Below are 27,149 nucleotides of genomic sequence, written 5' to 3' on the forward strand. Positions count from 1 at the left end.
GTACTGACCTAGATACAGAGGAGCTGGAGGGCAGGAGGGAGACAAGTTCCAGGAGGAAGCCAGACTGGGAACCTTGGTCGAGGTTTGCCAAAGGTTGCAAAATGATACCTTATTTCTTTGGAGACTCAATTCCTTCCACTCGTGTTAAACACCGGGGGCGGGGGGGGGGAGCTAACCACGACACCACAAAGAAGGCTACTTGCACTGACTTGTCAGGAGCCACCATCAGGTTCCCCAACTGCTCCTCCACCCTGGCACGGTCCCTCTCACGCGTAGGGGCTCGTGCACGTTTGCTGATGCAGGACACAAGTGCGTGCACGTGGGGGGTAAGGTGCTAAGCCCTTTACAACAGTCAGGCAACAAACATTTACGGGGAGCTCCGAGGATGCCTGGCTCCTGTGCTCCTCGGCTGCGCCCCGGAGGCAGGGCGGTTATCGCCGCTCTTCAGAGGCGGAAACAGGAGGCTCAGGGTGTCAGCGACTTGCCCAAGGTCACCCCCGCCCCCCAACAGCTACAATGTTGCTGAGTTAGAGCTGAACCCAGGTCTCACTCAGGAGCGCACTTTTAACCCCGGTAGCACCAGCGCAGCGGGACTACCCTGGGGGAATCTCCGGGTTTTTCTAGATTACGCACCGGGGACGCGCCCACGCAGCGCACCCGCAGGGGGTACGCCGCGGGGGTGGGGGTGGGGGTGGGGGTGTAAAGGGGCGGGGCTCGAATCGAACAGGCAGAGGGCGGGAGGGTTGGTCCCCGGGGGTGGGCGGGGCTTCTGTCTTGATTGACAGCGAGAAGGTGCAGGCTCCAGCCGGGGAGGGGCGGAGCTGGACCGAGTTTGGGTTGGCCGAGGGGCAGGCGGGCTTGACAGACCCCTGTGGGCAGGGTCGGATCCTGGGCTCGCGGTGGGCGTGGTCTGTGCTTGACGGGCAGGACCAGGACGGCGTTTGATAGGCAGGGGCCGGGCCCTGGAGACGGCTGGGCCAATCGGCGGGAGGGGGCGGGACCTGAGTCGGCGCCGTCCGGCCGAGGCCCCAGCGGCGCTGCCCAGTCTGACTGTGGCACCGCCCGTCGCCAGACGTTTACTTGCAGCCGCTGCTACCGCCTCTGCTCGTCCGTCGCGCCCGGGGGCCGCCCGCCCGCTCGCCCGCAGCCATGAGTGCTCTTGGCCCCGGTGAAGCCCGCCGCTGCCCTCTCGATTAGTCGCCGTCGCCCGGGACCCGTCTGCAAGCATGGAGTCGCCTGCCCCGAGCCAGCCCGCCAGCATGCCTCAGTCCAAAGGTAGGCGCGCCCGCCGGGACACCCCCGCGACCTGAACCCCGCGCCCAAGCCCAGTCGTGGGAACCCCTGACCTCTGTGGGAGCCTATCCCATCCCCGTGCCGGGTCCTGGCAGCAACATTCCTGCTCAGAAGCCCTCCCTGCTCGGGCTGAGGTCTCTGTGCCAGCCTGGAACCTCACCTGGATCCCCAGGTTAGGCCTTGGGACTGCACCCAGGCCCCGAGATCTCCCCGGCTGGACCCGAGCTAGGCATTTGTTCTTGCACAGCCCCATTCCAGGTCAGGAACCTCACCCTGACCTCCTCATGGAGGCCTTAGGGGTGCAGCCTGGGTAGAAATTAAGCTGTCCCCAGGTGGGACTCACTCTGATCCCCCCCTGGGTCCTCTGTCTGCCAGCCTCACTGGGCTGTGGCGCTGTGTCCAGGATGGGATTTAACTCTGCTCTCCGTCTGGACTCCAAAGGTATTCCTGTTTGGGGGTGGCGGGGGGACCTCGTTGTGTCTCCAAAACAGGTGTCCTGACTACACCCTTGTTCAGAAGGCCCTGTCCTCCCCTCCCCCAATCTCTCTCCGTCTCCGGAGGCCCTACATTCACCCCCGTCTCTGGCTGCCCTGCACCCCGCATCCTGCAGCCCTGTCTCCCCAGAACATCTCTTGGCCTCCCATCCCTCCCTAGCACAGCCCTTTCTCTGTGGGGCTCCTCCTCGACTTGAGTTGCAGCTTCTCTGTGCACTTGGAGAGCTCACCAGCTCCTGTATCTTGGTGTCTTCAGCCTGTCCCTGCTGCCTGGGACCTGGGCTGGCTGCCAGGCCAGTGTGCTGGCCGTGCGAGGGGGCTTGCTCTTTTCTTCTCCAAGGAACTGGCCTTCCTGGAAATTTTTGTGAGGTGGCTGTGGCGGCTGTGGCAGTAGCAGCAGCAGCAGCAGCAGCAGCAGCAGCAGGAGGATTTATCACGCGGTGGGGGAAGGACAAGACTTGGAGAGAGCAAAAGGGGGATTTTTTTTCAGGAAGAGGAAAGGATGTTTTTGGCATGTCTGAGTCTCAATAGGCTGGGCTGTGTGAGAGGGTTCCAAACCGGACATGTCTGTCGTGAATGGGCTGACTCCCAGCTCGCTGAACCTGCCCTTGGCAAACCCCTCAATGTCTCTCTGGGTCTCAGTGTCCTTACCTGTAAATTGGACATCAGGAGTCAATGACGTGAGATTGGGAATGCACAAAAGCCGCTGTGGTGAGCTGGTGAAGAGCTCTGCATGGGGTGCAACGTGTGGCACATAATAGGTGCTCAGGAAGGGCTAGCTGCTGCACATCTTATTATTAACCGTGTCTCCTCCTGCAAAGCCTCAGCCACGTGGGGTCCGGGCCTTGCCTCTGGTTTGCAGCTGCAGAGGCAGCAGGGGGAAGGTCACAGAAGCACTTAGAGGCCCTCAGGGGTTGTCTCCTTTCCTCCTTCTCTCTGGAGGGGCCCAGACCTCTGGAGCCAGCGGGGTCCTGGGGAGGGTGTGGGCCCTTCCTGGCCCCTGCAGCTGGCGGCTGCGGTGGCTGTGGGCTGGAGCTGGGTGGGCAGGGTAATTACGTCTTACATAAGTGGGAGGCCGGATCCCTGACCATTGCCCAACTGCTGTGAGTAACTCAGGAGGCACTCGCCGGGGGAGGTGGCTGGGGAGAAGCTCGCCCCGTGCAGATCTCGTGGATCTTGGGAACTGGGAAATCAGACGCTTCTCCGCCGCTTGGGAGAGCATGGGAAGGAGTTGGAAGCATTCTTTGTTTTGGGAGAGGCATTTCAGCTCTCCCAGGCAGTTGCGGGATTGTGGACAGTGTTGTAGGGGGAACGTTGCTGGACCCCCATGTGCTGTGTGACTTGAGGATTGACCTTGCCCTCACTGGACTTCTGCAGAGAGCCGGGGTGAATCTCCAGCAGGATGATTTGTGCATTGCATGGCTGTCAGAGACCAAACCCAGGGGCCTCGTGTCCTCTCAGGGGTTTTGAGAAGGATGCGGGGGGGGGGGAACCGTGATCTCCCTTCACCCCCAAATCCCAAGAGCTGCTACTTAACAAGCTTTTTCCATTGCCATGTGTGGGTGTCATTGATTTGCCACGACCCTGCTGACAGATAAGGAAACTGAGGCTCAGAGGCACTAAGTACCTCCGTAGGGTGCATCACGGTGACGCGTGGAGTTGGGGCTCCACAGGACTGTGTGTCTTGACAGGGGTCTCTCCAGCGCTTTCCCTAGGTCCCATTCCTGTGCTGGATGCTTGACTAAGCTGTGGGGCACCCCCATGTCCATGGGGCATCTCTTGGAGGCCAGGCGAGGCAGACCTGGAGGCTGCCTGTCCTGTGTGCTGCTCTTCCAAGCTGACACACTGCAGCCTGACCCGTTTGACAGATGGGAAAACCAAGACCTCACAGGGGACTGACTTCACTGAATGCACAGAGCAGGGGTCCTTGCTCATGCCCTCCCCGTCCCGGGCACTGGGCCCAGCATAGAGCTCTTCCCCACCTCCTCAGAGGAATTCAAACAAGGAGGGCGTGGCTGGGGCCGGACCTTATGGGTGCCCTGCCTTTGGGCTTCCTGTTTGGCAGCAGGCACCTGCCCTGTCTTCTGTGCCAGGAGCCTGGAGAGTTCTCTGTAGGTCCCGTAGCCCTGCTGGCTCCCCCCTGCCATCTCTGGCTGGCGTCAGAGGCCAAGGGCCGCTGGGGGCTGGGGCTGGCGTGCAGTTCACGTGTGGTCAGCATGACCCGAGTCTGTAGCCACCTTGGGGACCCCACGTGTGTGGTTTTGCTGTTCCCAGCAGGGCCTCCCTCTGTCTCCTGCCACCTTGGGAGTGCCACCCACTGGACATTTCGTGGCGTAGCTGGGTGGGTGCACAGTTCCTGGCTGCCCGGCCAGGCTGTAGGGAGCCTTGTGCTGGCCTGGCCTGGCCTGGCCCTGCCTTCTGTGGTTTCAGTCCCCCCTCCTTCCCCGGCTGTCGGAAAGACTGGAGGGTGGCACCTCTGGGACTTCCCCCACCCCTGGTGTGACGCACAGGAAACTCTCTATCAGCCAGCCCGTGGCTCAGGGCCTGAAGGGAGCAAAGTTCTCCGTGGGCCTGTGGGGAGAGGGTTGGGGCAGCTGGGCTTCCGGTGGGTGAGTCAGCAGCGCCCGGTGGTGCTGACTCACCCTGGGCATGCCAGCCAGTGGCTGCCTGCAGCACACAGGGTGGTGATGCTGGGCCTGGCCGGGGAGGAGAGGCCTGTGTGCCCGGCCCATGGGCAGCACCTGGCCCTGGGCTGAGGTGCAGGAGGTGGCCTGGCCTGGACTTTGGGCGCTGGGCCAGGACCCCTTGGTTAGGCCCTCTGTCCCACCCAGAAACTTCCTCTGGTAGGCAAACGGCTCTGCTTCCTCTTGCTCACTGAGCGGGGGGAGCAGGTGACAGTGGATGTTTACTGCCCTTGGCCCAAGAGACTCCCTGGGCTCAGATGTGCAGCTCGGGGCTCAGGGAGAGCAGAGGCGGTACAGGGTCAGCCGGGCTGACCGGGTGGGTCTGCCTGAGCTCGCCCGGGACAGCTGTGGGGAGGTCGGGAACTCGGATCTGGAGCCCGCCTGCCTGGGCTCAGGTCCCAAGCTGGGTCCCTTTTGCGAGGTGATGTTAGACAAGTCACATCTGGTGTATTTTCTGCACCCAAGTCAATGATTTCAGTTTCCTGGACCTGCGCGGGCCCTCTTTCAGAGGGGAAGCCTCAGTTTCCTCACCTGCAGAATGGGCACGGGGACCCCCTGCCTGTGTCGACGCAGACAGCCTCTCTCCACCCGGGGCCAAGTGTCAGGTAATGGTCACAGCAGGACAGGCCTTCCTCAGACAGGCAGGAAGTGGTGGTGGGGGGTGGAGCCTCCGCTCTGGTGGAGTGGGACCGGGTTCTAATCCTGACTGGCCAGCTTCCTGTCCTGCCTCCTTGGCCAGGGACATGCCCTCTGTGACCCTCGGTGTCTAAACTGGGTCAACACCCGTCCCTGGCAGGGTGGTGGTTGAAGATCAGAGATAGTGTCTGTCCGGCAAAATGGTATCTGTTAACTGTTTGATAATTGTGATGGTTGTGACTACTGTTCATTGTCAAGTGAATCAACAGGACGCGGCGGGGGCGCGGGAGGGGAGTGGGGGGGCTTCTGCCCCTGCACTTGAGGGCTCAGGTGCCGCAGTCCGGCTGCAGCAGAATATCCGGGGGGTCAATCTACACAAGTAGTTCGTCACCCCCCGGATATTCTGCTGCAGCCGGACTGCGGCGCTCAGGGACACGAGGCGTCCGTGCAGTGTGCAGTATGGTCTTTACTGCTGGCCATGACGTATCAGGCTTCAGGACTTCTTAAAAAAAAATAAGAGTCGGATGAATTCTGTGTACCTAATACCCTCTGGTCCCCAAGCCGGAGGTGGGACGAGCAGGTGGGGACCAGAGAACTGGGTGACGGGGTCTTCTTGCAGGTTTGCCCCTGCAAAAGAGATTTCAGCCGGCTGCTGGACCCCTCTGAGATTCAGACACCAGATCTAGGTCCCATCCAGTCCAGGATGGGTCCTTAGGTTCCCACCCTCAGTCCCAGGTACCGACAGGTCCCCGGATCCCAGTCCCCATCACACTCCCCCTTCCCTGTGGATCCCTCTCTGGGATGTCACAGCTAAGCTGGTGTCCCGCGTCCGGCCCTGGCTTCTCTGCGAAGGCTGCGTCCAGCTGCCCCTCTGCCCACCAGTCCCCTGCCCTGGGTGGCTTGGCCAGACCCTCCTGCCATGAATGGGCCTGTGGTCAGGCCTGTCCCCTACTCAGTGACCCTCCTTATGATGTTCGGTCCCTGCAGCTGGGCCTCCCATCTTCCTTTTTTTTTTTTTTAAAAAAAGAAAAATTGTAAATGTAGCCAGAGATACCAAAAGGATACAAAGAATGCACCTCTGTATTTTTTTAAAAAAAATAAAGAGTCGGATGAATTCTGTGTACATCATACCCAGCTAAAGAAACCCAACCCGACCCGGATCCCAACCCCTGTGCATTCTGTTTCCCTTCCTTCTCCCTCAATAGCTGTCTAGCTTTTATGTTAATCATTGTTTACTTTTCTTTGTTATTTTTAAAAGTTGAATTTTTTTTTTTTTTTTTTTAATACTGGGGATTGAATCCAGTGGAACTTTACCACTGAGCCACGTCCCCAGTCCAGGTGTGAAGTGACAGGCACGCTCCTTGGGGCAGGGCTGAGAAGGGCCTTGGAGGTCAGAGCAGGAGTCGGGGGGGCATAAGCTGGTGGGGAGCAAGGAGTGTTGCTGGCACCCTGTTGCTGGTGGTGTGACACAGGACCAGGAATGCCCCCCCGCCTTGCCCTCCTCGTCCTTCTCTGTGACTGGGCCTTCTGGTAGACCCCAGAGCAGGCTTCTGCTAGCATGGCTCCCCCAACCCTACTCACCTGCAGCAACTTCCCACACAGCAGGGCTGGTCCTAGGCCTGGCTCTACCCCGACCTGCCCTGTGACCTCCCCAGCCTGTTTCCTCTTGGGAATGAAAGGGATGAGGAACAGCCACCGTGCAGCAGGACTGCTGCCGACGGTGAGAAGCCATGCGACCTGTCCAGTCCAGGGACACCGTGGTTGCTGGTCAGTGCTGAATTTGAATTTGAGCCACGTAGAGTGTTTTTTTTTTTTTTTCCAACCAAGAACACCTTTCCCCCATGCGCTGATTTTGCTCTGTAGTGATGGTGACAGTAGAAGCCAAGAGGACACTGGTCAAGACGAGGTGCCTTTTGCTTAGTCATCCTGCAGAAGGGGCAGCGTGGGGCTGCCCTTGGGCTGGCCTGGCTCATCTCATACCCTCCAGGTTGAGGCTTCTGGGAGCACGGCCCAGAACTGGAGCTGGAGGAAGTGCCCCTCTCAGGTGGAAGCCCCCCCGTTTCCAGTCATGGCCTCTTGAGGCTTGGTGCACGGGGCCCATTGTGCACCAGGGCTCCGGGTCAGAGTGACCACTGACCTGAGCTGTTTGTGCAGGCATTTTATGTGCACGGTTCTCACGCTGCCCTCGTGGTTACCCAGTAATGTGTCCTGTTGTTATCACCCCCATTTTATGAACGAGTAAATCGAGGGCCTGGGGTTGGGGACTGACTTGCCCGTGGACACAGAGGTCCGCCGCCTTGGGAGCCGGGACTTATCCTAACAACCTTTTACCCTTGCTGGCCCTCTCTTAGAGGTCACGGTCATCGCACACCCACACCCAGAGGCGGGAAACAAGACTCAGAGAGGGAGTCTGACTTGTTCTTGGTGTCCCCGCAGCCAGGTTTCCTGGTACCACTCCTTGTCACTTGGCCTCTGCCAGAGTTGGTTTGGGGCAGATGACGTGGCTACTCAGTCGTGGTCCGGGGAAGGCAGGGGCTCAGGCCTGGCTCGGTTGCTGCCCTGGTGTGTCACATCAGCTGAGTCCCGGAGACACTGACTGCAGTTCTGAGCAGCCCGCTGCTCGGTGCCCCGGTCATGCAAGGTGAGCCCAGCTGTCCCCTTAGATTCCTTACGCTTAGTAGCTGAAGCTGTGCACGGGACAGCTGCCAGGCTTTTGATTTCATAAACCCTTGGCCTCAGTTTCTTCATCTGCGAGATGGAGATCATATTAGTTCCTGCCTCCCAGGGTGGCTGAGAGGGGCTCAGATGAGATGTAATGCAGATGGTGCAGTGCTCAGCCTGTGCGGCTGTATCAACAGCTCCTCACCTGCAGGGCTGGGCTTATGTTAGTAGCTTTAGATGCTTGTCCCGAGGAGTGTGTGATCAGCAGGTGTGGACTGACAGACCAGGCTCTCTGGGACAGGGCTGTGAAGGGCCTTGGATGTCAGTGCAGGAGTTTGGCCTCCAGTTCTTTTTTTTTTTTTGAGACGAGGTCTTGCTGAATTGCTGAGGCTGGCCTCCGACTTGCAGTCCTCCTGCATCGGCCTCCCGAATTACTAGGATTACAGGTGTGCACCACCTTGCCTGGCAGAATGGATGTTTTGGCATCCTTGGGGATGAAGGGCCCAGTCCAGTGAGGTCTGGTGGGGGAAGGAGATGACCATTTCTCCTGTTGATCTCTGTGAGGTCAGCTGCCTGGTCCCCCTGCTGGGTGAGAGGGCCTGCCGGTGGCCCACCAGCCTCTCCTCTTTGCCTGCCTACAACCCTTGGTGCTCCCTGTTCCTGGGCCTGGCTTCTTTGGGCTCCTGGTCATCCCATGCCACCCCCTCCGCTTCCTCTAAGCCTCGGTGGTTCTTGTTTGCGTGGTTTTACCCCCTCAACACTATGCACATCTCCGACTAGAGAACCCCTTGGCCGCGGTAGGGCTTGTGGTGTGTGATGTGGGTTGTTGGGCAGCGTCCCTGACCTCTGCCTTGCTGGACGCCAGTCTTACCTTCCCCCCTGCCGGGATGGACGAGAGTGTCCTCAGACACTGCCGCACGTGCCCAGGTTGGAGCAGGATTCCGGGGGGCGTGGGGTGGACCTGGGTGTGGAGGACGGTGGATGCTGTAAGATGGGGGATGGGAACCCCCAGCCTGCGCTCTGCAGAGTGGAAAGTGAGGTGAAGGGTGGGGAGGTACCCAGGGCCCTGCAGGGCTGGAGCCTGGCCAGGTGGCCACATGCAGCTGGGCAGTGAGTGGTCGGAGCATGCCCTGAAGCGGCTCTCTTACAGCCCTACTTGTTTCTCACCTGTGAAGCAGGGACACAGACAGAGCTGGTGGCGTGGAGTGGCTTTGAGGCTGGATGGGGTGGGCCTGGGAGTGGCATGTAGTAGGTGCTCAGTAAATGAAGCACCCTTCCTTCAGCCCCATATTTCTCTCCAAAGCCCCAGGACAGGGTCTCTGGGACCTTGGGGACAGAGGAGCACCTATCAGGTCTGTCCTTGCTCCCTGTGGATGCTTGGCAGTTTTGGCTCCCAAAAGCTCTTGGGGGGCTTCTCTTGAGAGTATCTGGGACCCTAGGGAGAATGTCAGGTATTCAGCTCTGGCTTTGGTTCGCTGCAGCCAATGAACATCCACTATTGAGATAAGGCTCTTCCCTCTGCAGTTGTGGGTCAGTCTGGCCGAGGTCTCTCTACAACCCTGCGGGATGGGGGTAGCCAGCTGAGTCGGGTGGGGATGGGACCTCTGGCCACGTACGTCTCAGCGGCCACATCGGTTCCTTACCCCATAGGAAGGAATTATGCTGGGGTGGTTAGGGGAGCCTCTGAGTAGGCGACTGGCAGGGCCGGGTCCCAGCTTGGATGGCGTTGCAGGGAAAGGCATTGGAGACAGTGGGAATGGCATAGGCAAAGGCCCTGAGGTGGGAAAGAAGGTGTCTTCCTCAAGGCATGGTGCCGTACGCAGCGAGTGAGGGGTGGATGGGAGGGGACAGGGCAGGAGTTTTTGTCGGTACCTTTGTTGCAGCGGGGTGGTGACTTCAGACCGTTCTCGGACTTCCACCCAGCCTGACTTCCTCGCTTCCTGCCTAGGGGCTGCTGTGGGTCCAGAGTGACCTGAGGACACGCGGCCGGCCGCCTGGCACTGGGCTCGCCTGCACCAGGGCCCCTGCGAGCTGGATGCTGGCGGGCTTGTTGTGGATTGCCCTGGCAGCCCCAGAGCCTCTGTTTGTTGTGGTGACGGTCGCTACCTTGAGCCACACCTGGGTAGCCCCGGGCTGCCTGGCCATCTGGCCCAGCCCTGACGTTGGTAGCAGATAGTGGCATCCACGGGTGGCCCGAGGCCTGTTTCTGGGCTGTCTCCGTGGTGGCCTCGCCCACTCCGACAGCTGGTGCGGCTGCCCTGGGGAGCCCAGGTCACTCCTGACGCAGGCCTTTATCCCTTTAGGGCAGGTGGCAAGACCAGGCTGTGTGCTGCCAGCCCCGGTGGCGGGCGGGTTGGCCTCACCACGCAGCCCAGCTGCTGGTGCGGACGTGCCCTTGATGGATGGGGAAACTGAGGCCTGGCAAGGGGACCATCCTATGACCTCTCGCACCCACAGGGTCCCCCAACTTCCGTACGGGAGGACACAGAGGGCCGGTGGGTGGCATTTCTGCCATATTCTGTTTTGCAGATAATAGGTTCCTGAGGTTCCGAGTCTGTGTCTCGGGGTCACCACGAGCTGCAAAGATTTGCTCTGTCTGCCACCTTCCAGCTGCTGCAGCGTAACCCTCAGCCCCTGCCCGGATCATCCCCCCAGAGCCCAGATGGTGACTTTGATCCAGAGGCAGGGGACAGGGTCTCTCTCTCTCAGGAGCTGGTGGTCCCAGACGCCTTGGTTTTTTTTCTCTTATTTATTTTTTTTCTTGTCATGTAGACTGTGCCAGACCCGGGGAGACCCTGGGTGGCCCCTGGGTCCCCAGACCAGTTTGTTGTTTCCCGCAGAGCATGAGAGCCTAGGCCTGTCTCTCCACGGAGGTGCATCAGGGCCACGGGGCAGTTGGGCCTGGCCTATGGGAGTCGGCCAATCAGCCACCTCCTGTGTCGCTCCCAGCTGGGCTCCACCCACGTGGCTCTGTGGCATGGTTGAGACTGGGTCCGAACACGGCTCGTAGGTGGCTTAAGGGACAAGGGTCTCCTTGGCAGGCGGTGGCAGGACCTTGGGTAGTTCCCAGGCCCCAGTGGTCATGGCTTATGGGGTGGTACGGGAGGACACAGAGGGCCGGTGGGTGGGCAGAGAAGTGGGCAGAAGCTCTTCCAAGGGGCAGGCCTGTGGCCGGCGCGTCTCGGCTCTGCAGCCGAGCTCTGCCACCCAGGAGATCCTTGGTGCCCTGAGCAAGTTACTTCTCTGCTCAGAAAACTGCAGCCTGACATCAGGGCTCTTGGGAACAGCTGGCAGGCTCCCCAGCTTCCCGGGTCCTTGCTTTGGCTGCTGATCAGATGACGGCTGTGCCGTGTTCAAAGGGCAGACTCGGGAGTGCTCCTTTGTGCGCCAGCCCAGTCGTGCCCTGCCCCCTCCATAAACGTAGATCCTTCTTGAGTGCCAACCCCGTGCCGGGCAGGTATGGACACAGGGCCCTCTTGCCTGTCCCCAGGGATTGGCCTTGCCTGGGGAGGAGGGGGGTGAGGGCCTCTCAGGTTGCCTTGGGAAGGGCATCGAAGGCAGGAGCTTCATGGTGGTGGGAGTGCTCCAGAGGCCCCCCAGCCCCACTGCCCAGAGCTCACCCTGTCTAGTGCCCTCACCTCATGGGTGGGAAACTGAGGCACGTGGACAGCACCACGTTCCAGGAAACACTGGGCCAGGGAGCCAGCAGCCCTGGCCACACGTGCCGGGCCTCAGTCTCCTGGTCGGAGCAGTGGGGCCGCGTGGGCCTCTGGGGCAGGTGGGGTCCTGGGAGGCGGGAGGAAGTCCCTGCCTGTCTGGGCTGCAGGCCGGTGTCTTAGTCTCTCCCTCTAAGAGGCCTTTCTGGGGTCAGTGCCCCTGCTGCAGAGGGGACAGGCTGAGGTTCCGAGAGGTAAAGGGTCCAGGCCAGCAGGTGGGAGTTGAGCCCAGGTGTGGCCCTTTTGACCCGGGGGGAGAGCCCCGGGCTGGGATGCCTATGCTGCCCACCAGGCCTAAGCCCAGGGCTTGCTGACCCCACCCAGGACTCCCCAGCCTGCACCTGCCCCAGCTCTCTGAGGTGGGTATCTGCACAGAGTGACCACCCCGGGGAGATCGCGGCTGGGAGAGGAGACGGGAGTGGAGCCGGGGGCCCGGATGGAGCTGGGGAGCCGTGAGGGAGACGGCAGGGAAGCACCCTGGACTGGGCGGCTTGTGCCTTGTGCCACAGGGAACTGCCTTCTCTCTCACCGTCCGGGCTGCAGTGGAGGTGGAGGCTGGGCTGGCTGCAGGGGAGAGATCCGCCAGGCCTCTCCTCGCCTTGTTGGTGGCCGTCCCCCCTCTGTGTGTCTCCTTCACCTCCCCTTCCCTGTCCGCCTTTCTCCGATGTCCCAGTTTCCCCCTTTTATAAGGACACCAGTCAGACTGGATTGGGGCCCACCCTAGTGACCTCATTTTCATTTAATTACCTCTGTAAAGAACTTATCTCCAAATAAGGCCACATTCCGAGGTCCTGGGGTTAAGATTTCAACATGTGAGTTTTTTTTTTTTTTTTTTTAATTTTTATTTTTTTTAAGAGACCCAGTTCCAAAACCCCATAACAGAAGCTCAAGGCCTAGGTCTTGGGCAGGGTCAGGAGGGCTGGAGCCTGGCCAAAACCTCAGCTGGTCAGCCCTGGCCTGGATCACCGAGGCTCTGTCCCTGGCTGGGCTGCCCAAGCCTCCTCTCCATCCCCATCCCCCCAGCCGAATATGGGAACGTGTGTGGCCTCCCAGGTGGACAGTGGGGTCAGGCGGCTCTGATGGTGATGGTCATGGCTGTGGCATAGCTTCTAGGAGGGTGGGGTGGGGCTCGGGCTCTTTCAGTGAGCCCCATTCCGGGGCTCCCTTCTTTCTCGGCCAGGGAGGTCGACGGAGCCTTGTCCGCCTGATGGCACTGACTACAATGGGCAACCCCGTCGGAGACGGGCAGCACCTGAGTTATCTCTGTCCAGCGCAGGGGGAAAACAGCGATGGATCGAGTAAGCAGACATCTCACCTTTTCTTCCTTTTAGGAAAATCCAAGAGAAGGAAGGACTTGCGGATATCCTGTATGACGAAGCCCGCTGTGCCCAACCCCACGTGAGTCGGCCTCAGTTTACCACCCTGGCTCACCCCGCTCCGTGCCTGAGGGAGGGGGCCCAGTGGGCGGAGCCAGCAGGGAGTGGGGCTGGGTAGCACCTGGCCAAGGTGGGCAGCTGTGGGCTCATAAGCAGTGCCATCTGTCTGTTCGATGTCCCCCGCCCCACGCCCCATGCCTAGCCCCTAGTGGATGTTTAGCAACTGATGAAAGGGAAGTCACTCGGGTCACCTCCAAAGGCCAGGCCACCTGCCTTTTCCTTCTCTTGGAGAACTCTATGGTTCTCCCCAAGCTCACAGAGCCGGCTCTCTCCACAGACCCCCCCGGAACCTGGACTCCCGGACCTTCATTACCATTGGAGACAGAGTAGGTGCTGGCTGGACCCTGGGTGGCGGGGGGGGGGGTCCCCGACTTCACCTGATAAGGGGGCCTCACGGACTGTGCAGGGCCTCTGGTGGCAGACACCTGGGCACCTTGCTCCCTGTGGAGCTGGGCCACCTGCTTCCTGACCTTCCTTCTAGAATAGGGATCATTGCATCCTTGGGAGGTTGTGGGGAGCTCAGAGCCACAGTGCTCTTTGACCTCGGACGGAGGGCGGGGAGCCCTCCACCCCTGCATCACCTGCGAACAGCATGTCGACACAGATGGCTGGGCCTCCCAGGTCTCCGGGCCAGACCCTGGAGTCTGCACCCTGTGCACTTCCGGTCCCTGAGGAGGACATGAGCCACTGAGAAGCCTGGCTCTGACCGGGCAGTGCTCACGGCACGTGCCAGACGGTCCCGGCACACGGCCCTCTCCGCTGAGCTGGTCTTGCCTCCCAGTGTCTCACCCTCTGATGTCCTGCTCATGGGCTGGCTCATTCCTGTGTGTGTGGGGGGGTGTCTCCCAGCAGAGGGGAACCCTTGGGAGGGTCACGTCTTTGGTTTGTTGTGAGTCCCTGGTTCTAAAATAGGGGCCTGGTACATTGTAAGGGCTGATAAATAGAAGTCGGGTGAAGGATCCGTCTACCAGGGTGGAGTGTGGGACAGAGGGGGTGGCTCTCCCAAGAGGTCCCTTGGACCTCGGTGCTTCATCGGTTCAATAGAGGCCAATATGAGGCTCAGACTGGTCCAGTGACCTGCCCAAGGCCACCCATCGGGGAGAGCTGACTAACTTGTCATGTTCTCTTTTCGCTGAGTGAGGGCTAAGGACCAACCCCCACCGACCCCATGTCTTTTGTGTTCCCCCAAGAACTTCGAAGTGGAGGCTGATGACCTAGTGACCATCTCAGAGCTGGGCCGTGGAGCCTACGGGGTGGTGGAGAAGGTGCGGCATGCCCAGAGTGGTACCATCATGGCCGTGAAGGTGAGCAGGGCCCCGTACTGTCCCAGCCTGCCCTGCCCGGGGGGGGGGGGGGGGGGCGTGGGCGGCGGGGCAGCTGGCCTGGGGACCCCCTGGGGGGACTGAGCCTGCAGGGTGGCTTCCTGCTCTATGGCTTGTCCCTCACCGTGACCAGCGACGAGGCAGAGCTTTGTAGGGTGGACTAGGCTGTGGGGTCCCCAGAACTCCTGGCCCCGTGTAATGGGTAAGGGGTGCCTCTGCCACCGTGGCCCCTGAACCACAGCTCTCCCCCTGCAGCGGATCCGGGCCACCGTGAACTCGCAGGAGCAGAAGCGGCTGCTCATGGACTTGGACATCAACATGCGGACAGTCGACTGCTTCTACACCGTCACCTTCTATGGGGCCCTCTTCAGAGAGGTGAGCGAGGGGATGTTCCCTGCCACCAACTCATCTCTGGGCCAGTGACCCCCACCGTCACTCCGTCCCCTCCTGTGGGCAGGTGCTGGGAACTCAGGGAGACATGGGAGAGCCAAACCCCGTCCCTCCCTATCCATCTGAGGTCACCGGCCCTAGAGCCAGACCGCCCATCTCCCCTGCTCTCTAGCTGTGACCTCGCTGCTCTGTGCCTTGGTTTCCTTGCGGCTAGCAGCTGTGTGGTCATGAAGGTCCAGTGGTGTGGCTAGGGCGTTGGCTGGCGCTCGGTGAGTGCTGCGGTTTGTCCGGGTTGCCATCTGCCTTCCTGGCGACGGTGCCTGGGGAGCCGTGGGCCCGAGGCAGGTGGAGTCCATCAGGATGCGGGCTTGTGGGTTGGACTCTGGGTTATCAGCCGGGAGGAGGGGAGATGAGGGTGAGGCCAGGATGCAGGACCCACGGAGCTGGGTGGGTGGAGCCGTCAGCCTGAGCCAGGAGTGAGGTGCTGACATAATTGAGGAGGGAGCTGCTTTGGACGGGAGGGCGTCGTGGTGGTGTCTTGCCATCTTTGTGACGCTGTTGAGGGGCTCTGTCCCCCGCTCCTGCATCCCAGCGGGGAGCCGAGCTTTCCTCACCACTCATCCTTCCTGGAACCAGGCCTCAGCAGACAGGGAGGCCCTGGGGTTGGAAGGGTATGCGGGGTGTGCCGGGAAGGGGGACGAGGTCATGGCAGGCAGGGGCAGAGTTGGCACAAGGGAGCTCTACGTCCTAAAGCTCTCTTGGAGAGGGATACCATCAGCCTCGTGAGGTCATTCCTCTTCCCTGGACATGCCGTGGAGTCAGGGGTCAGGTGCAGGAGGCCGAGGCAACAGAGCCGGTGGATGGAGGTGGGCGTGTGGACTGGCAGGGCCCGGGGGCCGAGGGAAGAGGAGAGGGAGAGGCGAGAGAAATTGATAGGCAGGATGGGAGGGGCCAGGAGCAGCTGCCGGAACAGCCGAGGGCCCGTGGGGGGTAGGCACGTGTCCCTTCTGTCCCCGCCATCCCGTCTCAGGTGGAGACCGGGGGCTGGCACTCAGTAGGCTGTCCGTGTGAGGTGGGGCCCGGGAAGGTGAGAGGGGCCTGCGGTCGCCCAGGCACGGGCTTCCCCGATGGCTCTGCTGATGTCTGGTGTCTCTCCTGCAGGGAGATGTGTGGATCTGCATGGAGCTGATGGACACGTCCCTAGACAAGTTCTACCGGAAGGTGCTAGAGAAAAACATGACCATTCCAGAGGACATTCTGGGGGAGATCGCTGTGTCTGTAAGTGTCCCCGGGCCTGGTGGGCCGGATCCACAGCAGAGGCCCAGACCCTGCCTATCAGGCACATGGCCCCGCTGATAACTATCTTGAGTGACTGCTGGGTTTGGGCATCCCGGCAGCCAAAGGAAAAAGGGAAATGGGATCATGACTCCCAATGTGACTCTCAATCCTGGCAGCATCGGGAAATATTTAAAATGTGCCCAGGCCTCAGGCTCCCCCCACCCCCCACCACCATCCCCCAGGGAGATGGCTCTGCCAGGGGAGGGAGAGGAGCCGGGGAGCCTGGTAGGTCATGGTGGTGGTCCCTTGGGAGATGCAGCTTGGATCTGCAGGGGTCTTTGGCGGTTCATGTCAGCGTTGGTGAGTGGGAGGAAGGCAGGAGCCCAGCATGTCTGCACCAAGATAGCTGGGGCCCATGTTGGGGTGTGGGCAGGCACCTAGGTGATGAGGGCTGTGTCCCCTGTGGAGGTGGGTGTGTCATGGTGGATGCAGCCTGGAATTACAGCCGTCCTGTCTGTCCTCCCATCCAGATCGTGCGGGCCCTGGAGCACCTGCACAGCAAGCTGTCTGTGATCCACAGAGGTCAGTGTCCCTACCCTGCAACCCGAGGCCGAGCAGACTGAGGCTGGGGTGGGGTGGTGGGTAGATCGTGATGGGGTCCCCTGGGGTCCAGTCTGCCTTTACCCACTTCCTGTCGTGTCTGCTGGTGTTTGGAGCAAGAACTGGACCTGCTTTTGTCCTGGCCGAGGCTGCCTGGGTCTGGTTTCGGTGTACAGTTTACGTACGTGAAATGCCCGAGGCCTTGCGTCTGAATCCAGTCCACGACCTGAGGATTCTTCCCTCAGCGGCGGCTGGGACCTGGGGTGGCACCTCTTGCCGCCTCAGTTCCCTCGCCTGATCCTTGGGGCCCCGGTACCCGCGGCTGCCCCCCTGGGTCACGCCATGGGAGCCAGGAGAGGCCGTGGGCAGACAAGGGCTGAGAATGGTGTGTCCCCCACTGGACAGATGTGAAGCCATCCAACGTCCTCATCAACAAGGAGGGCCACGTGAAGATGTGTGACTTTGGCATCAGCGGCTACTTGGTGGACTCGGTGGCTAAGACGATGGACGCTGGCTGCAAGCCCTACATGGCCGTGAGTGAGGCCGGGCCCGCCCCAGGCTGGGGGAGGACAGGGCTGGGGCGGGGAGCTGCGTCATCCATCGGGACGGGGCCTGCCCACTCAGTTTTGGGGTCGGGGAGGCGAGACCTAACTGAAGGGAGTGTTGGGTGGTCCCCATGGCGTGGACATCCATATCTCTCTGATTCCCTTCACAGCCCGAGAGGATCAACCCCGAGCTCAACCAGAAGGGCTACAACGTCAAGTCCGATGTTTGGAGTCTCGGCATCACCATGGTAGGGCCTGGGGCTGGGTCCAGCTCTTACTGGTCAGGTGCGGGCGGCTGGGTTGGGGCTGGGCCTGGGGCCATGAATTATTGGGGGGGGCGGGGGAGTCTGTCACATAGTTTAGGTCGTAGAAAAGAGTGTTGGCTTCAAAATCTAGGAAGAAAATGGGTCACGCAAAACTCCTGTCTAGGAATGACACTGTCCACTCCCCGATGTTTGGGTTTGCCCATCACGAATGCCCACCGTGTTCTGTGATGTGATGTCAGCCCCCCCCCCCCCCCCCCGCCACCCCGGACTGGCCCACAGAGCTCCTGGTGCATGCTGGGAAATCCCGCCTGATCCCAGAGAGAGCTCTTGCTCTTGCAAATCATCTCCAAAGCAAGATGGCAAAAGTCATGGCAGATATTTGTATTGCCTGTGGGGTCCCGGTGCTTCTCACTGGGCTTGGGGGTGTGGGGCTGGTGAGGTATCTGGATCCTGAGCCTGGGAAGGTTGAAAGGACCCTTGGCTTTGGTGACGGGGGCCAGCTGTCCCGCCCTTCAGGACTAAACTTGGGGTAGGGTGCCTCCGAGCTCTAGATGTAGGGACGGGCCTCTTGTTCCTTCTAGAATGCCTGCCCTTCACGTACTTTGCAGCCAGGCTGCTTTAGAGGGCTCACCGTGGCTGGGTGTGGCGGTGGGTTCCTGCAAATCCCAGCAACTTGGGAGGATTGCAAGTTGGCGAGACCCTGTCTCAAAAGTAAAAAGAGGAGTGGGGACGTAGCTCAGGGGTAGAGGGCCCCTGGGTTCCATCTCCATCACTGGGGGCTGGGGAGGGGAAGGCTCACCGTGATGCCCACGTGGAGAATGTATTGGAGGGATAGGAAAATGACTAGGCTGCACCCCCCGCCCCCGTTCTGGGTGGATGTGCAGGAGGCCAGGGCCTGGGAAAGAGCGTTGCTGTCACAGTGGCTCTGGTGTGTTTGGATTGGGCCAGCTGATGTGGCCAGCTAGAGTGGCCTTTAGTCCCTTCTAGCCATCCTAGCCATCGGGACTGATGCAGCACCCTCCTTTTCTGAGAGAACCTGGCCCAAGGAAGTTTCTGGCGGCCCTCGCCTCTTTGGCTAGCTGTTTGTTGGGGGCAGGGGACGGTAAGAATTAGTCAAATCCATCTTCGGTGTGGAGATGGGTTGGCGTGCCCTCCAGGATTCTCTAGGCCCCCGACAGGTTACCTGTAGTTCGATTCTGACAGTATCTACCTGAAGTTCGTGCAGACCCCACAAGCTAAGAGCTCCGTCCCACCAGACTGCCAGTTAGACGACCGCTCACCCACCTGCTGTTACCTGGGGGGAATTCCCATACCCCTCTTCTTCTTTTAATATTTATTTTTTAGTTCAATTGACACAGTATTTCTATTTTATTTATTTATTTTTATGTGGTGCTGAGGATCGAACCCAGGGCCTCGCACATGCTAGGTGAGCGCTCTACTGCTGAGCCACAACCCCAGCGCCCCCCCCCCCCCCCCCCCCGCCGCCCCATACCCCTCTTCTGAGGTGTGATCGTTTGCCAGATCAGTTCACGGAACTCAGGAAAAGACTTTGCTGTTTGCCACGTGCGGTGGTGCCCACCTGTAATCCCAGCAACTCAGGAAGCTGAGGCAGGAGGATCGCACAGTTCAAGACCAGTCTTGGCAGTTTAACAAGGCCCTCAGCCACTTAGCCAAGACCCTGTCTCTACATAAAAAAAATAAAAAGGGGCCGGGTATGATGGCGCGTGCCCGTAATCCCAGAAGTTTAGGAGGCTGAGGCAGGAGGATTGTGAGTTCAAAGCCAGCCTCAGCAACTTAGCAAGGCACTGAGCAACTCAGTGAGACCCTGTGTCTAAATAAAATGTTAAAAAAAGGGCTGAGAGTGTGGCTCCGTGGTTCAGCTCCCCTGGGTTCAATCCTCAGCACCAAAGTAAGTAAATAAATAAATAGGACAAGAGACATAGCTCAGTGGAAAGAGCCTCTGAGTTCAATTCCCAGTACCAAGGAAAAAAAGACTTTACTGTGTTTGCTGGTTCATCATAAAGGACACAACTCACCAAGGAACAGCCAGATGGGAGAGGTCCACAGGGTCAGCGTGTGAAGTGGGGGGCCACCTCCGAGCACCTCCACCTACGTGCTCACCAACCCAAGATTCACCGAGGGTTTTTCACAGGGCCTCACCTCCAGCCTCCACCCGCCCCTTCCAGGTGGGGCTGGTTCGGTCACTTGGTCTTTCGGGTGACCAGGCCAGGCTCTATCAGGCAGCTCTGCTACACTGGCACTGCATGGCTTCCGCCCAGCATGGCTATCATCTCTAGTTGGGATTCTTTCATGGTAGCTGGCTCCTGAGGGGCCAGTGCTGGGCCTTTCTCTGCCTCCTCACATCGGTCAGAGGAGCTGTGAGCCCAGCCTAGGCTTCAGGTGAGGGAACAAGCTCTCTGCGCGATGGGAAGGTGCCAGTCCCCAGGGAGAAGTGGGGCGGCCACTCTGGAGACGAGCTGGCCCCGGTACGGGGTAGGTTCATCTTCTACAAGTTTCCAAAGTAATAGAAACCCAGAATAAAAAATCGGAAAAGGGGGTAAGGATGACCGTACTCTTTCCCCACCGCCAACTGCTAGTGTTGTACATTTCCTTCTAGAATTTTGTGTGCCTTCTTTAAAAAAAAAAAAAAAAAAAATGAGGACTGGGGATGTAACTCAGTGGTAGAGTGTTGGCCCAGCGTGCATGAGGTCCTGGGTTCTGTCCCCAGCAACACACACACACACACCCCTCCCGAGACTTTTAATTCGGTCGTTTCAGTGGACGTTACCTCTGGTTTATATTCTTCTGAATTGTTATAAACCCTTGTAGGCATCTCTTCCAAAGACCTCCCACAACCATTTACTGGATCTAAGGCAGGATAGCTCCCTGGTTTCCACTGGAAATCCTCAGTCTCCCCGGGGAGCCACTGTGTGGCAGTGGGAAACGTCCCTCTAGGTGGGCTGGGACATCCACTTGTGCCCACCTCCTGCACACACCATGTCACATAAAGGGGAATCACGCTGGACGGACATGGGCACACTCAGGAAGTATTGGCCAAGTGCTTGACCAGGTTGGTGTGTCACCACGGGGGGCCTCCCGACCTGCTGCCTGTAGGGGAATGACCGCTGGCCATAGACACAGGTGTTTTCTAAGTACTTCAGCAGGTGACACTGGATCCTGCATCTTTGGACTAAAGGCAGTTTTTAGTTTTCATTTCTTGAGGTCTTTCGAAGGAGGATTGTGAGGTCAAGGCTTCGTGTACGTTTTCATTTTTCGGGCTGTAAACTGTAGTAGCCACTGGTCTTCCTCTTTCAGCTCATAGAGGGGCCTGACTTCTGCACACTGGAATCTGTGAATATTTAAGGAAAAAGTGCCCTGAGTCTGTGTGGGGTTTGTGGAGGACAGGCACAAGCACACAGGGTCATTCCCACTGCCGCTGCATCCGAGGACGTTTATGACTTGGGCAGAAGGGGCCTGTGGCCTGATGGAGAGGCCCCTTCTCAGCACAGTAATTAGTGCTCTGTTTGGGAGCCAGTTGCCAACACAAGGCATTTGTTGGAGCTGAGGTCTCTTCTGTTCATTATGGTGATTACGGGCCTTGTGCTGGAACCGTGCAGGGTCCCAGGGTGACCTGATTTGTGGTTTTCGCCTAGCAGTCAAAACCAGAACCCCAAATTTGTCGTAGGCTAGCCAATCTCTTCCACAGTGACTTCCCACCTGCTGCAAGCCAGGGCCTGGGGCTAGGAGTCCAAGTGGGGGCAGAGACCAGTTGGTCCCAAGCCACCTACAGAAGTCCAGCCCGGCAGGAGGGGGTGACACTATGCCCGTTGCTTGTCTAGGGGGTCAGAGCAAGAGTGAAGGGATAGAGAGGGAAGGCAGAGGCCCTGAGTGGGAGACCGGCTCTGTAGAGAAGGAGCTGTAGATTTGCATTCCTGATGGGCCCACTGAGCTGTGCAAAGCGAGCTCATCGGATGCGTTTCGCCCCAGTCCTACATTCCTTCCAGCTGCAGGGAGGGAGGTGGGTATGAATTATTTTATTTTCTGTTTGGCCTCTGTAAAAACAAGAACCCCAATGAATGGCAACAGACACATGAGTCTGTGTTGGGAAGGGCTTGTGATGGCCAGGGACAGAGGAGTGGTCTAATTATGGTGTTTTGCTGTTCGCTGCCTCACAGGAAGGTGAGCGTGGCCACCAGCTCCTCAGGATTTTTACGGATCAGCTAGAACTCGGGTTGCTAAGGAGTCTTCCAAAATCTGATTGTTTGGAAAACCAGTGGTAGTTGAAACCCGTCATGTCCAGGTTGGATTTTTTCCCTGAGTTTGCTGGAGCTGCTAAGCACGGATGCCTCTGACACTTCTGCCTTTGGTTTCTGATATCGTATCAGGGAGGGTCAGTGACTGAAGTCCCTCGGCCTCTCTTGTGGCTCTGGGCACTGCACCAGGGCACGCAGATCCCTCCCACCTCTTTGCTTCTGGATGAAATGTGTGTGTTCCTCTGGTGGCGGGGGGACCTGCTGACCCTACTATCCCCACCGCAGATTGAGATGGCCATCCTGCGATTCCCCTACGAGTCCTGGGGGACCCCCTTCCAGCAGCTGAAGCAGGTGGTGGAGGAACCGTCCCCCCAGCTCCCCGCTGACCGTTTCTCCCCCGAGTTTGTGGACTTTACTGCCCAGTGGTGAGTCTCTGGCCTGCTGAGCCCAATCCGTATCCCCACCCCCTGAGAACCAAATCAGGGAAGGCTCCTGGGAACGTTATAGAAACGAATCCTGTTCAGGTTTACAAGGGAAATCGGAAAAAAAAGGCAAAGTCACACAGACCATGTTTTCTGACCATGGTTAAATAGAACAAGAAACTGATAATTAAAGAGGAAAAAAAGCTAAGAGTAAATTTGTCTAAGGAATTCTTGGGTTACAAAAGAGATTTAAGCTTGGAGCAGTTGGTGCACACCTGTAATCCCAGTGACGCAGGAGGCTGAGGCAGGAGGATCACAAATTCAAAGCCAGCCTCAGCAATTTAGCAAGACCCTATCTCCAAAGAAAAAAAATAAAAAGGGCAGGGGATGTTGCTCAGGGGCTAGGCACTCCTGGGTTTAATCCCTGGTACCAAAAAAACAAAAACAAAAAAAAACCAAACAAAAACAAAAACAAAAAACCAAATGAAAACAAACCAAAAAAGATCTTAAAAACATTTAGAAGTTTAAAAGATGATGAGAACAACAAATGAACATCTGTGTGTTGTGGGCAAAGCTACTCAGAGTAAAATTCATCGTCTTTTTTTTTTTTTTTCTTTAATTGGAAAATAGGAAAAACTGAAAACAGAGGAGCCCAGCAACTAAGAATCATTAGTTGGCTTGACTCCTTCTCCCAGGAGTCTCCTCTTGTGATTAAGAATACCAAGTATATGATTGATGGTCAGGCAGAGTCTTTTCGGGTTGGGTATCATGGAAATTCCCTGGATCCCGGCAGGGAATCAAAACAAAACAAAACAAAACAAAAAAATCCTAGTTTGCATCCATGGATTCCGCTCTATTTTGGCAGACCCCGGAGATGGTCTTGCCCCTTCTTTCCTGAGTCCCGGGAGCATGCACCCCCTGTTGCCCGATAAGGGCCAGCTGGTCTAGCTAGACTCAGTTCCTCTGTGATGTCCTGGCCTCAACCCTCTTCTCTTCTAGCCTGAGGAAGAACCCCGCGGAGCGCATGAGCTACTTGGAGCTGATGGTGAGTGTGGGTCGAAGGTACCTGCTCTGCTCTTCTTTGGGGCTGGGCAGTTGGCTGGGTGGGGCTGGGGGTGGAGCGGGCAGCCTGGGCACACGGAGGGGCAGCTCCTCAGCCTGGCTTCTGCATCCCTCACCCATTCAGCCATGCCCGTCTGGCTTTGCCCCCTCCAACTCCCTGCCCGCCCCCTGGTGCAGGACAGTGCTGTCACAGAGCCAGATTCTTGGGGGGAGTTGCCATTTGAACTGAACCTGGAAGGAAGGATGAGCGTTCGCTGCAGGGGGAAGGAAGGGTGGAGAGGCCACTCCGAGGAGAGGCAGAGGACTGGTCCATGTGGGAAAAAGGCAGGCCAGTGTGGGCTGGAGGGCCACCGCAGGAGGGCTGAGGAGGAGCCTCGAGTTCTCTCATGGTCATGGGCGGGCTTCCTAGGGGTAGAGTTTCTAGAAGGGTGAGCAGGAGTATGCAGCACCTGGGCTCAGTGGTTTAGGCTCAGTGGTTAGTGGGTTGGGTTCAAGGAGGGGGCAGTTCCCCTAAGGTGACTCTGTCCTCTGTTACCCATCAGGAGCACCCTTTCTTCACCTTGCACAAAACCAAGAAGACAGACATTGCTGCCTTTGTGAAGGAGATCCTGGGAGAAGACTCCTAGCAGGCTGGACCTGGGGCCCCGACTCTGGCCTCCAGCACCCCAAAGCCCTCTTGGGGACACTGCTTACCCACAGCCATAAGCTACTGCCATCCTGGCTCTGGGAGTCCTGGGAGGAATCAAGGGGGCTGCTCCGGACTGGGTTCCGCAACCAGCCATTTGTCCCAAGTGCCAAAAGAACTAGACGTGCGGGGGCTCCCCGCTGGTCCCATGTGGGCCCGACCAGTGCCTCTGCCCCAGCTGCTGTAAGGACCTCAAGTCTCCACCCTGAGCCCCTGGACTTGCAGGGGCCTGGAAATCCCCTGCCAGACGCTGCTGCTCCTCCTCACAAGAGCAGGCAGCCCGTCTGGTCTGTGGACAAGTCTATTGCCTCGGCCCAGCCCTGGATGCCACCCATGTTGTGTATATATATATGTTTTTTAATCTCTCCACTGAATGGACTTTGCACCCTTTGGCCCATCGGTGGCCACTCCTCCTCTCTCCTGGCCTTAGTGTGGAGGACAGAGCAGGAGGATGAGCCATGGGAATCCTCCAAGACTCCCGTGAGGGAGATCCCTTGAGCCACCCGAAGCCTTCACCCCAGCACTGGAAAACAGTCTCGGGGGGGGGGGGGCACACTGGTCACCTGGCTCTAGCCTGACACCTCTCGTGGTGTGGGTCCACCTTTCTGTTTTTTCTTTTCTTTTTTTTTTTTTTAATTTATCCTCTGTGGATGTTTTCTTTTGCTTTGTGGGGGTTTGGCGGTTTTTCGTTTGTTTTCTTGCATGGTTTGGAGCGGATCACTTCTTTTCCATACTCTAGGTGCCAGCCAGCTAAGACTGGTGCCTTTGCTCAGGATGGAGGCCAGGGAGTCTCTGCTCAGAGGGTGCCAGGCGGGGGGAGCTGTCCCCTCACTCTCTTCGAGAGTGACTGGCTCCACGGGAGCTGTGGATTTGCTTTGGTGTTTAAAAAAAAAAAAAAAAAAGAAAGAAAGAAAATATATATTTTTTTGGAACAAAGTCCTGCCCATCCTGGGTTCTTCCCTGATGGGTCAGGTCAGGTACCTGGTTGCTGTTTTAATTAAAAAAAAAAAAAAAAAGAGACAAAAATGTGTGAGACTATGTGACAGCCGCAGTAAGCCCTACTCTTCCTCCGGGAGGGTCTGGGAAGGAGCCCTTACTCCAGGACAGGGCCAGGACACTGTGATTTAGGGGAGGAGAGGCCTGCTGACCCCCTGGGGCCCTGCACTTGCCAGGCCCTCGTCCATATGAAGACACACACACTCCCAGAGTGCTGGGACAAGATACTCCAGTGCCAGACCCCTGGGGGACAGAGCAGTGAACACACAGAGTCAGTCCCCTGGCGGAGGCTGCCCCGTCCTACTATCATCAAAGCATGTGACAGCCAGAGAGACAAGAGAGTGATGAGCACACCTGGACACTGGCCCAGGCCTGGACCCGGGTGCCTCATTGGTGATGAAAAAACATGTCCAAAGAGCCACAGTCATTTGCCCAAAGCCACATAACTTGTAAAATGGAGAAACGGAGGCTCGGGGACACGTAGCAGGACTGTGGAGAAGGCTCCGAGTGGTGTTGAGACAGCCCAGGGAAGGCCCCCCTTCCTGGAGTCCAGTCCAGCTGCGAATCTTGATGCATGGACTGGGGCAGATGGGACTCTCTTCCATCAGGTTTAAGCAGAAGGAAGGTTATTTGCCCCAAACGTCATCAGGAATGTGTCAGGCTTCAGGTGCTGTTAGATCCAGGAGCTCTGTTAATGTCCCGAAGGACTTGTGTCCACCTGAAGCTCTGTTCTCAGTTTTACACTGCCCTTGTAGGGATAAGTCAGAATCCAGTGGTTCTTCCCAGATCAGCAAAAGGACCCAGCGCTCCACTGGAAGTCCTAAGGGGTGGCTTTTATCCACTGGGAAAGGGTCACAGGCTCATCCCCAGGCTAATTATAGGCCCAAAGAGTAGAGTTTATGACTGTTCAGGCACAGATGGGACCTGGAAGAATTAGCCATCACACTGCCAGGTGTGAAGGCTGGGCCTCCATCCACCATTCTTCATCTCTAGCCTTTAGTTCTGGGACAGGCCTCTGCCCATTAACCCTTCCCTGGGGCACTGTGCTTAACAGTTTCCAAGACCTTTAGTCTCTGGATCTTTCCGTGGTGAACGCTGGTTCTTATCTCAGGGCCTTGAAAATTCACTGTGCTGTCTGCCTAGAACATTCCCTCCCCCCGGCTTCTTGTGGCTGGCTTCAAGTCTCCCATGTCAACTCCTCTGGGAGGCCTTCTGGGACCACCCTGACGAAAGGGTGGCCCCCCCTGGTCCAGCCAAGTGAACCAATGACTGCTTTATCTGGGCAGCTCTTACCTGCCACTCTATCCCCTGCAAGAGAAAACTGCCATCTCCAGCCACGGCTGGGCCTTTTGTTGAATGAATTACAAAAGAATGAATGAATGGAGGGAGGGAGCGAGCGAATCCCACAGCCCTGCGTGTGGGGGCGTGCGCGCGGATTGGCCCGCGTGCGGGTGCGTTTGTGCACGCGCGCGCGCCCTTGCCCGCGTGTGCAGGACCGCTGGAGCCCAGGGGCGTGGCCCCGGTCACCTCTCCTGCAGCCGCCAGGAGGCGGCAGAGCCCGGACTTTGACCGCATGCCTGTGGAGCTCCGCCCGGGCCTCCCAGCGCCCCCCCAGGTCCTCCTAGAAAGGGCGGGGACTTGGGGACTTGGTGTGACTGGGCCTGCTGTGCTCAGCTCAGTCTTGGCTTCTGCAGGAGTTAGTGGGTTAGCCCGCTGATCTGTCCCCCTGTGCTCCACGAGTGGACGTGGCTCAGGGGCTGATGCAGGGTGACAGAACAGGAAGCCTGGCTCACCTAGGTTATCACGGTGCAAGCCCCGGACAGCTGATAGATCGCTTCCAGAGCTCTACCATTGAAAAACCTCTTATCAGCTTACCAAACTGGGTTTGCAAAGTAATTTACAGTTTGCAAACCCCCCCCCCCCCATGGGGTTACAAAGCACTGTTTAGTTTACCAAGTAGGTTACAGTTTGCTAAGCCGTGACTAAATTAGACAGCACTTTGAAGTTTGCAGATTCTGGAGCACATTCCTGCCAACACCAGTCTTTTTCAGGTTCTGTTCACATTTATGGTGTCCAGGCATCAGACGTGCAGATCATGTTGGCATTTACCAAGCACAGTTGAGTTTACACAGCCCATGATCTCTTCCAGGGTCTCCCTCCACCGTGCTCCCTTCTTGAAGTGGTGAGAGCCCTGGCGATAGGAACCTGCTGGGGACTGTTGGGTGAGGCCGGGTGTCTCCATGTCCCATCAGGCAGCAGGGTGAGGGCAGACACGGGCTCCCAGACCTGGGATTAATGGGTCTCTCTGGATAGATGGCACAGGCATGCGGCTTTCTGTTTCAGTTACAGCTATGAGAGCCTCCTCGTCGGGCAGCATTAAAATTGCAGTAGACAGGCAGGAGCAGAAGCT

General features: G+C 58.3%; 1 protein-coding gene across 5 annotated transcripts; it reads left to right on the forward strand.

Moving 5' to 3' along the window:
* Nucleotides 1–1,026: 1,026 nt before the first annotated feature.
* On the forward strand, nt 1,027–24,658 carry Map2k3 (mitogen-activated protein kinase kinase 3). Of its 5 annotated transcripts, XM_076870354.1 has the most exons (13): nt 4,546–4,630; nt 4,937–5,076; nt 12,816–12,882; nt 13,198–13,246; nt 14,111–14,224; nt 14,498–14,617; nt 15,794–15,910; nt 16,441–16,492; nt 16,916–17,043; nt 17,226–17,303; nt 21,860–21,999; nt 22,996–23,041; nt 23,601–24,658. In XM_076870354.1, the coding sequence occupies exons 2-13, from the start codon at nt 5,010–5,012 to the stop codon at nt 23,682–23,684; spliced, it is 1,062 nt and encodes a 353-aa protein (XP_076726469.1). In that variant the 5' UTR covers nt 4,546–4,630; nt 4,937–5,009; the 3' UTR covers nt 23,685–24,658. The 5 variants fall into 5 exon arrangements, with proteins under 5 accessions (XP_076726471.1, XP_076726469.1, XP_076726473.1 ...); XM_076870356.1 differs by lacking the exons at nt 4,546–4,630; nt 4,937–5,076 and adding an exon at nt 1,027–1,275; XM_076870358.1 differs by lacking the exon at nt 4,937–5,076 and having other exon boundaries at nt 4,615–4,630.
* Nucleotides 24,659–27,149: the final 2,491 nt, after the last annotated feature.

This window comes from Callospermophilus lateralis, chromosome 11, assembly GCF_048772815.1.
Source record: "Callospermophilus lateralis isolate mCalLat2 chromosome 11, mCalLat2.hap1, whole genome shotgun sequence".
Lineage (NCBI taxonomy): Eukaryota > Metazoa > Chordata > Mammalia > Rodentia > Sciuridae > Callospermophilus > Callospermophilus lateralis.